We start from the raw sequence: 12,635 nt of genomic DNA, 5'->3' as shown, positions 1-12,635 counted from the left end.
ATTTCTCTTGTGTCTTATTTGCAGACCATGTACTACAAACTAGTAAAGCTTTCACGTGTGTCCTGTTCAATGCTCTCGCAGAATGCACCTTACGTCATGCTCAAGAAATCTGCGCACAAGCTTGAAGGAAACGACCGCTTCGAAGGATTCTGCGTGGACTTGCTCCGAGAAATATCCGTCCTTCTCGGCTTCCGCTACCAGCTCAGGCTTGTCAGGGATGCTGCTTACGGAGCCCTAGACTCCGAAGGCCAGTGGAACGGCATGATGCGCGAACTTGTCGACAAGGTAAGTTGTGTGACAAAACATAACCAAATTTTCGATTGGAAAGTGCATCATTACGTCATGCCGCTTAGTGTCACAAACGTGTCGATGTTAATAAGCCGTGTCGAGATAACTTAAATAGTGCGTGTTTTAAAGTATAAATGTTGTACCAGAAATTTGCATACTGGTTTAGGAGAAGCAGCCTACTAGCTGGCGCTAATTTTCCAGTTGTAGAGACTCGGACAGAATGCCCTCGACGGTTCAGAAGGTTCCACAAGTTACAGGCTGCTTTTCATGCGAAAGCCTTGTATGTCCCATGAGACAGAAGATCCGGCGTGATCAATCGATAGTACAAAGAATGGCCGACGGCGCAGAATATATTCGGACAGACGTCACTTTTCTCAGGGAGGTTCCTGTAAAAATAGCAGAGTTAAAGTGGAGTAAAGTGAATGAGGCGGAAGTGAATGAAGGGGAATAAAGTGGATTAGGATGAATTAAAGTGGATTAAGGTGGATGGCGTGCATTCAAATCACGTAAGGACACTTATAAGTGGCCGTCCATTTTATTGAACATACTTTGCGCGATATGCAAAACAAGTACCACATGCAGAATAAACCACAAAATTTAAACGTAGGAGGAATTGTGATATCCGAGCGTTTAGCGCTGGCTTGTATGAGGGATATTCTGGCCAGCTGTAGTTGGTGGCTTCGCTTATTTTGTACACAAAGAAAATTTTATCAAAGATTTTCGTGTTGCTTCTTTCATATCTTATTAGCAGCCTTTTCATTCTAATAACAAATTTTGTCAGCAATGAGAACTCTCTGGCGAGAAAACACTTGCATGGATTGTTATGCAGACGACACTTTTGAGTGTTTGAAAGAAAAATTCTGCATTTTACTGCCTCAGTGTTATGAATTCCTAGTGCTTCATTTGTGAAGGAAGTGACAGGAAATACCTTGTTCCTGCTGCTTCTAGACTCCGCGTGAAGTTCTACAATATACAGCGCCTACGTGAATGTTCCCTTGCCTGCGCTTTCATTCTAGGAGGCTGACCTGGCGGTCGGAGATCTGACCATCACATCAGAGCGCGAGCAGGCCGTTGACTTTACTATGCCATTCATGACCTTGGGCGTCAGCATACTCTATAAGAAGGCCGAACAGAAACGTTCGCTTCTGTTCTTCCTGTCTCCGCTCTCACCGGATGTGTGGCTGTGTGTGGCAGCGGCGTGCATAGCTGTCAGTGTCGTGCTGTGCTGCGTTGCGCGTGCTCAGAGTGCAGAGCGGACCGCAAGTCGCGCGGTATCGCGGTGTTCTAGCTGCTGCTGCCGGAACAGCGTAGAGCGTAGTGGCGGCAACTGGTACAGTAGAACGGACAGTGGCCACGCTGGGCTAGACATCATCAAGGGACAGGACGTAACGGATTCTCCAGAACACCAGGAAGAGAGGATATTCCGTGACGGCAAGGGAGGCAGCTCTCTACAAACGATGAAAAGTGACTTTACCCTGCTAAACAGCTTGTGGTTCACAATAAGCGCCATCATGCGACAGGGTTGCAATAAGTCGCCAAGGTGAGTTGAGGAACGTTTATTTCTTCTTTACGACCTATTTCCATGCTTTCACTTACACCTGAACATGGTCGTTGTTCTTTTCATAATCTAACTTATTGGCCTTTCATATGAAAGAGGAAAATGAAACTGAAGGAAAGGCAAGGAGGTCAATCGGATGCACGTCCTGTATGCTACCTTACGCTGTAGAAAGGGGTTAAGGGACGAAAAGGAAGAAGTGAAAACGCTGAGTGTGTGTCTTCGTCCGGATGTGCACCTGAAAGTTACAGTCACTTACTGAAGTCTATCGACTTCAGAAACTGCAGTAGGGCACGTATTGCTTTGTGGGCGTGTGATGCAAGTGGCCATGCTCCAACTAATATTGTGAACGCGAGTGGTATCGCATACAGATGATCTAACCTGGTGCCGAGTACAATGCACTGGTCGTCACAGGGAAGACAGATAAAAAGGTATTTTTAGACCACATTTTCGCGCCCACAGCTGCCACACAAAGGTTAATATTACAACTATTACACTCAGTATTAGTAAGTATTACAGTCATTACAATTAGTAATGACAAGATATCAGTAAAGGCCAGTCATAGTCACACAAGTGACATAAAATATTGCATCGCAGCTGGAGAGGCCTTGTGGTAGCTCGAGCTTCATGCAGGAGTCGATAATTCATGGGTAACAAATCGGGAAATGGGCAGAGTTTCTGCTGGCCAGAGTGGCATTACAAGCCCGTGATCCGACTTTGCCAGATAGGTTGGTTATAGGGCAGCTTATGGTCGAGCACTCTTTATAAAATGTTTGAATGAACAGCACAACAAAACAAGAGACATGAAATCATGGCGTCTTCCTAACTTTTCTTTCAGGTATTGATCAGATACGTTCCTTATAACAGTAAGAAGAAAAAACGCTTCATTGATGAAAGGGAAACTGATGCGTAGTCAGATATCTTTCTTGGACACATGCCTAGTATATGTATCGAAGACAGGTGTCAGAAAATGTCTCTAACACAAGTATTGAACGTGTAGGTACTGTCTTAAGTGGACACTAAAGGCAAACATTAGGTCAAGCTAAAGCGAACAGATCAGGACGACAGAAAGCTGAGCGAATTGGTAAGGATTTATAATGCAAAAAAATCACGTGTGTTGGCAGTTCTCCCCTAGATCTTCGAAGCCATTATTAAACTTTCAATCCAAGCATTCCAAAGTAGTAAAAAACGGAATTGCCATGTAGTGCCTTAACTCTTCTCCCACCAGATCGTGCATGCACAAAATGAGCGCCAGTTTTAATGCACAAGTGCGGCGCTTATTAGAAGCACGTTATCCTAGCGTGGCAGTGGCCACTGTGGCTGAACGCTTAAAGAAGTCGACTTCAAGGGGAACAGATGTGATTACAGAAAGCAGTAATAGCAAGAAAAGAGTAGTGGGTATATCCTACATTCATTCAGTATCGTACAGGTTCAAAAAAGTTGCAAGTAGATACAGCGTTAATGTTGTTTTCACTGCTCCAAAAAAGCTAGGTAAGGTATGCGCTGCCACGCAGAGGAAATAGGAGCTGGTGAAAGGCAAACAAAGAACAGATATTTGTCCAGTGAAGTACATCAAGAACAACAATTTTACTGACAGTCGTATCAGTGTAGTATGTAGAGTTCCCTTTAGCTGTGGCTATTTCTACGTAGGGCAAACGGGGCGGTGTTTCAATCAGAGGATAATGAAACATAAAAGGTCGTTAACCGGTGGATCGCCTCCTAATCTTTTCTTGCATTGCCAAAACGACCGAGATTGTAATTGCACACCGGAGTTAGATAAATGCGCGATATCGTATAGACATAGGAATAAAAAGAAATTAAATTATGGGGTTTTACGTGCCAAAACCACTTTCTGATTATGAGCCACGCCGTAGCGGAGGACTCCGGAATTTTCGACCACTTGGGGTACCTAAATCTAAGTACACCGGTGTTTTCGCATTTCGCCCCCATCGAAATGCGGCCGCCGCGGCCGGGATGCGATACTGCGATCTCGTGCTTAGCACACCAACACCATAGCCACTGAGCAACCACGGCGGGTGCATAGGGATGAAGATACGCGCCTTATGGTCGAGGCATGGGATATCAATAATGGTGGAAGTGCGTGCGTGTCAGCCTTCGATAATATTATATAAGGAAAAGATCAACTGCCTTAACAGTTGTCTCTCAAGTAGACCGGCATGCGCGTTATCAGCATGATAGCATTCCCGACAGGAAAGTAGCGGCGCGGCGTTTTCAAGAAAGGAAACGCATCAAGGGAGATGACGATTATTGTTGTGTGGCAGAAGGGGCACTCCAAAGGGTGTAAACTTTTCTTAGAGTGGACCCTTCACATTCAGATTTCTCGTAAACTTAATCTTTTTCTTGGCACGAAACAAGCGTTGCGAGATTTCTGCAATGGTATTTAAACAGTCCCTGTCGACTTATTATTTGCTTTTAGTGTCCCTTTAAGTGCAAGGTCCAGATACGCATACTCCATGCCATAAACCTCTTCTTTTTGTTCGCACATGCTACGGTAACGGTTGGAAAGCTGAGCTTTCAGATCAGCTTTGCGTATGCCTACATAAAAATTGTATGCACCGAAGAGCGGGGACACATCTCTTGTTTTATTGCTTTTTCGCATAGTAGATGTAAGAGCAGAATTTCTCTTCTTTTTTCGCCTTAGATTCCCAATCCTGACTGACATGCAAGAAAATGAAGGTCTCGGAAGCTACCATGTCGCCCGCTAGACAACAAACATTGCTCGATGATAAAAGTGCAGCGTCATAATCTTCGTCGGGCATCATCAGCAGTCATCATCGCGCCGTACATGTCGTGGTGTTCGAGTCACGAGCATTACACGCGCTTTCGTCACTCCGCGTTCTGCAGGCGCCACTCCGCATTCTAAAGTAAATGCAGGGAAGATGGCACGTCTCGTCAGTCGCCGTCCCGTCGTCTTACTATGTAAAAAAATGCTCATGTTACTAAAAAGAAATGTGTTGCTAAATCCTCCAGGTTAGCAAAGAACAATTGAAATAAAAAAATCGCTGCCATTATTATTATTATTATTATTATTATTATTATTTGTTTTGAACACATACACAATTAACAGGAAAGGGAAAGCGAGAAGCCGGCTGGCAACTGCCACCGGAAGGGGCACAACGCCTGCCTACTCTTCAGAAGGGAGGGGACAGCAACACAGAAATGGAAGATAGAAAGGAGGGGAGGAAAGAGGAAAGGAAGGGCAACAGGACAAATTTAAAGTATAAAGTATAACACACAGTACAGATCACACACAGTACGGCCGATCATTGAAGGTGATGCTACTACAGAATGTTGAATAGAATAGTTTCGACACTACAAACGTGAACCTAAGTTAGTCAACTCTAGAAAAGTAAGTAGAGCGCAATGAGCCTGATTACGCTTGGACGCACAACCGCTGGGGTACAAACATTCGTCGAGTGTCGTGCACCGCAGGCTAAGAAGATGATAGTCTCACTAGCGTCATGCGCGGCGCACTGAAAGTGGGACACACAAATATGAGGTACTTAATGCACCCAGAATCATGGAACATCTTGATTTTTCAAGCAGGTTAGCTTTGAAAAGATTACGCCTATAGTTCCAGAAGCTATGCACGAGCAGCAATGCGAACACGCCATGCTGACTTTGCTGTTGGAAGACATAACACCCCTTACTTTTTTATGTTGAAGTACCGATTACTTATACCAAAAAGGGGGGCGGAAAGCAGAGCGTATTTAGGTAAACTTATATACGTCTGCAAAGGCATAGTTAGGATGTTCCAGAATAGTAGCACGCAGTCCTGCGAATATACATATAGAACAAATTTGCACGCATTCTACCTCCCGGGCACCAACATCAACAACCGTTGGACAAATAAAGTTTATTCTTATCCTATCCTTCTACCTCAATTTATCTTGCCGTCGCTTGGTCAGTACAATTTTGGTGACATAGCAAATACTGCAGGTCACCTTCGACACGAATCATCACAGCGACTTGGTGGATGTTCTCGTTCGTGCTGGTATCGTCGTACACGGCGAACCTGGCATCTTTCCTAACCAGAGAGAGGCTCCAGTCGCCCATCGAGAGCGCCGAAGACTTGGCCAAGCAGTCTGCCGTGCGCTACGGGTGCGTGCGATCTGGGTCGACGCACACTTTGTTCAAGGTATGGCGCAGTCATTACTGAGGTGCTGAAACCTGTGTTGTGCCTGGAGCGACGTTTTCGGTGAAACGATGCGCAACTGAGTTAAAAGCAACCGCAGCCACCACCATCAGTACCGAAGCATTTTATGACGATGGAAAACATAAAATTTTACCGCTTTCCATCTTAACGCTTCTTGAAATAGCTTGCAGGTTAGCGTTAAAGCAATGTGCAATTCACCAAGGTGTAAATGTTATCAAAGCGAGTGACAGCCTCAGACAGTTCTGGTTTCATATGTAAGAAAAAAAAACGGCTTCACTGTAGTCAGGCTAGCTTTTTTTATATTTTTATGTTCTCTTGCAACCTTGCGCCTCAGGAGTCTAGACACGAGACGTACGAGATGATGTGGCACGCCATGAAGGATGACTTGGTGTCTTCCAACGCCGAAGGCATTGATCGCGTGGAAAGCGGCGGCTACGCCTTCCTCATGGAGTCTACCAGCGTCGAGTACGTGGTACGGAGACGTTGCCAACTCAAGCAGATCGGAGGTCTGTTGGAGTCTAAAGGCTACGGCATCGCCATGCCGACCGGTGAGTATTAACTTGGGCTGTAAGTGTCCTGTTGTTTCTGTAGTGCAATATTTTCTTATAAAATTGAAGTGGCTAGGGGACACAGTTGCCGCAAGAACGCTAGTACACCTATCAAGAAGATATCAAGAAAATCACCCATCACCTAGCACCTATCAAGAAAATTAGAGAAGTAATTGTCCTGCAGTTTGGTGTGACTGCGTCAGCAGTATAGTGCACTTTTCATCTACTGCCAACTCTAGTGAAATATGAATTTCTTTGGGTAGACAATTAGATCATTATAACGTGTCAAGTTACAGGGCCAAGGAGACACTGCGAATGCTGTATTTCCCTATATATATATATATATATATATATATATATATATATATATATATATATATATATATATATATATATTGTTACAATTCATATGCGAACTGTGCACATACCCCTGACGGCAGCAGAGGCGTCATTGGTGACGCGTACGGCTCGAGTGATGGCAGGCGTAAGAACTTTTCTGAGGCGACGACATAGGTTAGCGCTCATTGTGAACACTTGGGCTACAGTATCATTCAATGTCGTCAACGGAACACCATCTACGTCTACTTCAATTAAGTTCGTGTTGGTGAGGAGCGTCAACGGAGGATTTGGTCAGTACGAACGTGATGCAGCACTACCTCCAAGAGCTGCATGGCCTAGTTTTCCAACCAACGAAGGGAAACTTCGTTGGTTTTGGCGAGGAAAAGCGGCGAGGCTGGGGTGACCGAGAGCGACGGCGTTGAGGCGACGGCGATCGCACGGAGGAACTGCTGTCAGGCGTATCATAAGTAGGACAGACGGCGAGGTGAATAACGGCGAGCGTCGGCGTATGGGCGAGGAGCAAGGAATGAGCTCCAGTACGGCGGTATCCAGGTGGCGCGGCAGTGGCGGGCTCCATGACCAACGCGGTGGCAGCGGAATCAGATCGGTTCGTCGTCTGGGGTTCGCCATTCAGCTTGATTGCGTGGTCTCGGGGTGAAAAACTGAGCATTCCAGGTTTTGGACATGGGAATGGGTGCCGATTCAGGTCGGGTGGCCGAGCAGGCGGTAGGAAAGCCAAGGTTTGCAATTTCTTGCTGCACAACTGCTTGAATAACGAAAATAGTGGGGGCCGCTTGGTCAAACGTACCGTCAGGAGGTCGTGGATGAAGGGGGGCCGGACTCACCGCTTCACTCTCACGGCGAACGATACGTGGGACGTTCTCGGGAAATGGTCGTGTGCCGGTAACCGCGGAGCAAGAGGGCGTGGCAGGGGTGTTTGCGAGCCGGGAGAACTGTGGGACGACGCGGCGGCTTTTGGCTACCTCGAAGCGGCGGCATTCTTTCACGATAGAAACGTCGTTATAGACGAGCAAATTGAAGGCGTCGTCCGCCATGCCTTTTAGAATTCGGCTCAGCTTGTCAACGTCGGTCATGTGCTCGTCAACTTTCCAGCAAAGCTCGAGCACGTCGTGTATGTAGGAGACATACGATTCCGTCGACGACTGGGCACGGGTGGCAAGCTCCTTTGGCGCAGCCTGTTGCCGACCTGACGAGTTGCCGAATAGGCTGCGAAGCCTCTCGTTGAAATGTCCCAGCTGGAGAGGTCAACCTCATGGGTGTGAAACCAGAGACGTGTCCCGTCCAGATGAAACATCACATTGGCAAGCATGATGGTAGGGTCCCAGTGGTGCCTTTGGCTAACACCCCCATACAGGCTGAGTCAGTCGTCGACGTCAACGCCATTTTGGGCGGAGAATGTCGCAACATCGCGGAGACTAGGAACTGTAACGTACGTTGTGTATGGTGCAGCAGGTGTAGGTGGCGACGGGGTGGGGCCGTCGGAAGCCATGGCTGAGATGACGACAGTGCAGCCGCATCGGAGCTCCGTGGCGAGGACGGGGAATGTTCCACCTCCACCACAATGTTACGCGAAGGACGAGTCAGTAAGACCAGCAACTATTTACGGGTTATATTTACAACAGGGGTTGCAGCGCTGACGGGTTAAGTTCACAGCGCGAGCCCAGTTCGTTCTTCCTGCTTTTTTTTTTTTATTGATGACGCCCACGCGCCTCGTTCAAACAATGAAATACCACACGCGTGTAGCAATATGTATATGTGTTATTCGCTTTTGTACAAGGCAAGTCAGACAATTTTCGCGGTTCTGCTTCATTGCGTAATTAATCGAGATGGTTCAGTCATACAAGGCAAAATATCCAGCTAGAATGTGGCAGAGCGGTCTAGGGAATAATAATTCAGCAGGTTTCAACTTCTTAGTGATTACATGGTCAGCTCGGTACATCCGCACATGCGTAATGCATGTGATACGTTTCTAAGTTCCGCGTGCAAAATTCAGTAGCCGATAGTGAATGTTGGCGTTGGCATGTTGGTATATTTGCGTCTATCGAAGAAAAAAGACAACACACAATGTTTCATTCTCGCAGGATCTCCGTACCGCAACCTTCTTTCGTCGACCATACTGCGGCTGCAAGAGCGTGGTACCCTTCAAACACTCAAGGACCGTTGGTGGAAAGTACGGGATCCGACGAAGCGCTGTGCCGAGGAGACGAGCCAATCTAGGACAGGTGCAGCTAGCGAGCTGGGTTTGCCAAAAGTGGGTGGCGTGTTCGTCGTCCTTCTAGCAGGTCTCGGTCTGGCCTGCCTCATCGCTTTCGCTGAGCTCTTCTGCAAAGCACGAATGGGACGAAGTTCCAGGAGTGTATGAGGCTTATAGGCTGCCACCAGTGACTATAGACAAACAAGACATGTTAATCGTCAGCGCTTCGATTAGCTCGTATACCGGTTTCTCGGAATGCGCAGGTTGTATAACCAATAAAGTGTGTTCTTTACTAAGATAATATACAATTATGTTTTCAATGTAACATGTGTATGGCGTTTTCGCGGCATGCGGCGTGTGTTGATAGCTTGGGTAAAGTTATCTTGGTGTGGCAGTATTAATAATAATGAAAACATGCAAATGTCATATTGCTCTGCCTAATTTTATTTTATTTATTTGCTCGCTCAGTGTTTGGAAGGGTGCACTTCTGTTGTGAGTGCTTGTGAAATGACTTATCTTGTGAAACACAGATTAATACTGCAGTCAACAAGTGTATTATATTTCCCTAATAGTGTCAATTTTCGTCAGCGGCCTAATCGTGGATATGATTACGCCGCTGCCGAAAATGTTACGCATTTATAAACGCGCCTAGACATGACGCACCCCTTAAAATTTTAAGACTAGCTAGGTAATGTTACTGCCTGAATTGAAATGGGAAGGAGTTATGTTTCAGATAGTATTCACAAAGACTTACCTAATTATTTATTCGAGCAAGCAGTTTTTTTTTCTTGCTATATAGGATGTCCCAGCAAATTTTACCTAAAGTATAAAAAAAGATATTGAAAGAGCCACTGCACAATATATTATTGTAAAACTAGTATACAGTTTTCAGTCATCAGAGGTATGACGACTGAACAGTGTAGGGGGTCAAATCGTATCTTCCGCCGTGATTTCCTAATTTTTCCTAATTTCCTATTCCCTAATTTCCTTTTTGGGAGACTAGCTTCGAGGCACAGTATAGTGTACAACAGCTGCATTCCCACCGGAAACAGCCTAGCCTTTATTTTCCATCACTCATATTTCACTCCTGCCATGCGGAGCTGGCGTATTTATGATTCTTTATTCGTGTTGCTTTGCGCCGCTGGACACTGCAACACCATGCAACCTCGCCTCCCTAACTAGTAAACTGTAATGTCCACAAAAGGCACGAGACTGGTCTGTCTGGGCTTCAAAACGTATACGCCCTGCATCGTTCTCTGAATTTTTTTTCAGGCTTGCAGCAGACTTCCCATACAGGAGAGATCAAAAATAATAAAGAACTGAAAAGTTTTATTACCGAGTGCTTTCGACAGCCATGTCGGGCACACCTGTACGAATGCATGTCCAATGCTGTTACTTGAAAAAGTGGCAGTTTTACTGCTGAAGCTTTATTACGCCATGTAATGTAAGTAAAGCAAGTTTTGTGGTGTTCTCTTTATCGAAAGTTCTCGGTGACCTTTTAAGCGCAATACCTCACCGAAATTTCGACAACCCATGCTCATCGCTATAGACCCCTGCTACCCACTGCGAAAGCCACGGAATCTGCGTGTGTGCCTACGCACAACCCAGCTCCTCGGCTTTCAAGTTACTCTTCGACAACCACCGTCACAGCGACTTCATCGAAGGAGCAGTACAACAGCACAGCAAAGCACATGGGTTCCACACAAGCCTTACCTCACGCCTCTACGAAGTGGTCGGGCGTGACGCCCAGCGGATGGGTTTCGACATAAGGGGCAGAATTCACAAAGCTTTTTATTCGTAAGTGTCGCTTGGCATAGCCTGTTTACATTAGCTAATGATACGCTCACAATGAGGATTGGCTGACATTAGCTCTTAGGAATGAATGCAGCGTGATCGCTGTTAGCGAACTCGGGGTCCTTGCCTTGGTAACTGGGGGGAGGGGGGAGACAAAGGGGAGGAAAAACAGGGAGATTAGCCAGTGTAAGTACCGGCTGGCTACCCTGTCCTGGGGAAAAGGGCAAAGGGAATAAAAGGAGAAAGAAGAAGAGGGGAAGAAAGGAAACCGGAAAATTCACACAGTAACGCGATACTGCGCGCTACAACACTCAAAGACGGTCGCACAATTCGCATGTCCTTGAAAACTTCAGCAAAGCCCTTAAGGCTTTGAGCGCTCAAGCCCGTCTGGACCAGTGTCCTAGAGCTTTTTCCTCTGTAAAGGGGCGATTGTCAAGTTTTTGGACTGCAGTTACGAGCACTTTTCTTGGCACTTTGTAATGGGGACAGTCACAAAGAAGGTGCTCAATCGTCTCCTCGCAGCCATAAGTGTCGCAAGTAGGGCGGTCCGCCATTCCAATGCTGAATGAATAGGAGTTCGTGAATGTCACGCCAAGCCACAGGTGGCACAGAAGTGATGCTTCCGCTCGTGGTAACCCTGGTGGTAGACGGAGTTGCGGACGTGGATCCAATCTGTGGAGACGTGCGTTCCTGAATTCACTGGTGTTCCACTGATTCTGCGTAAGCTCGCGGGTGAGGGAGCGAAGAGTTGTGACTACATCTGTTCGTGAAAGCAGTATTGGTATAACATGGGCACCATCGTGGGCCGATTGGGCGACGTCATCAGCACTGTGATTTCCCGAAATTCCGCAGTGACCCGGTATCTCCTGGTAGATGATGTTGTACCCCTAGTTGATTGCGTGATGGTGGAGTAGTCGGATGTCAGCGACTAGTCGCACATTTGGTACGTGATTGAAAGGGGACATCAGAGACGGGAGAGCTGCCTTCGAGTCACATAATATGGAACATGAATGTGATGATTGTGAACAATAAACTCCAGAGGAGCACGGAGAGCTGCGAGATCTGCAGCCGTCGATGATGTAATGTTAGACGTCTTGAACTTGAGGGTGACAGACTCTGCGGGAATTACCGCTGCTCCAGCTGAACATTTAGGAGACAGAACCGCCCGTGTAAACGTGGATGCGTTCTTTGTGCTTGTCAAGTAGGAATGAAAGAACGGCTTGTTTTAGGGCGAAAGATGAAATCTCCGTTTCTTTTTGATACCGGGAATAACAAGAAGAGCCTGGAGTGGATGGAAGCACCACAGTGGTAGAGATGGTCGTGCTGCAGGCGTGAAGTTCGACGGTAAAGTTCCATCCTTGGCGGCAATAATCCTGCTAAAGGCTGAACGAGGTCGAGCGGCAGGAAGGGAGGCGAGATGATGCGATGGAAGTCGGGCGAAGCGCCTGATATGCATCCTTAAAGTGTCGACTTGAATATACGTAGTGATGGGGTGGTCATGCGCGATGGCTATTGTTGCGGCCGTGGATGCACATCTGGGAACACCAAGGGAAATTCGAAGAGCTTGAGCTTGTACAGACTGGAGGGCATGGAGGTCGGTCTTACCGGTCCCACCCAGTACAGGTAAGCTATAGCGCAGGAGACCGAGGAACAGTGCGTTATAGAGATGGAGCATGGCACTCACAGACGCACCCCATGACCTTCCCGCAAAAATCTGAG

The 12,635-nt window shown here is 46.8% G+C and overlaps 1 protein-coding gene across 1 annotated transcript in view; it reads left to right on the top strand.

Moving 5' to 3' along the window:
• The window catches only part of LOC126522374 (glutamate receptor ionotropic, kainate 2-like), a 118,421-nt gene extending 108,976 nt beyond the window's left edge, over positions 1-9,445 (top strand). Inside the window, exons 10-14 of the mRNA XM_050171112.3 lie at positions 82-285; positions 1,305-1,828; positions 5,804-6,002; positions 6,355-6,568; positions 9,010-9,445. Of these exons, the coding sequence (XP_050027069.1) occupies positions 82-285; positions 1,305-1,828; positions 5,804-6,002; positions 6,355-6,568; positions 9,010-9,290 (1,422 nt within the window). The 3' untranslated portion in view covers positions 9,291-9,445. The remainder of the gene's footprint in view (positions 1-81; positions 286-1,304; positions 1,829-5,803; positions 6,003-6,354; positions 6,569-9,009) is intronic.
• The last annotated feature ends 3,190 nt before the right edge of the window (positions 9,446-12,635 follow it).

This window comes from Dermacentor andersoni, chromosome 6 (genome assembly GCF_023375885.2).
Source record: "Dermacentor andersoni chromosome 6, qqDerAnde1_hic_scaffold, whole genome shotgun sequence".
Lineage (NCBI taxonomy): Eukaryota > Metazoa > Arthropoda > Arachnida > Ixodida > Ixodidae > Dermacentor > Dermacentor andersoni.
Note: the sequence above shows the minus strand (reverse complement) of the source record. Positions and strands in the feature narration are given on the sequence as shown.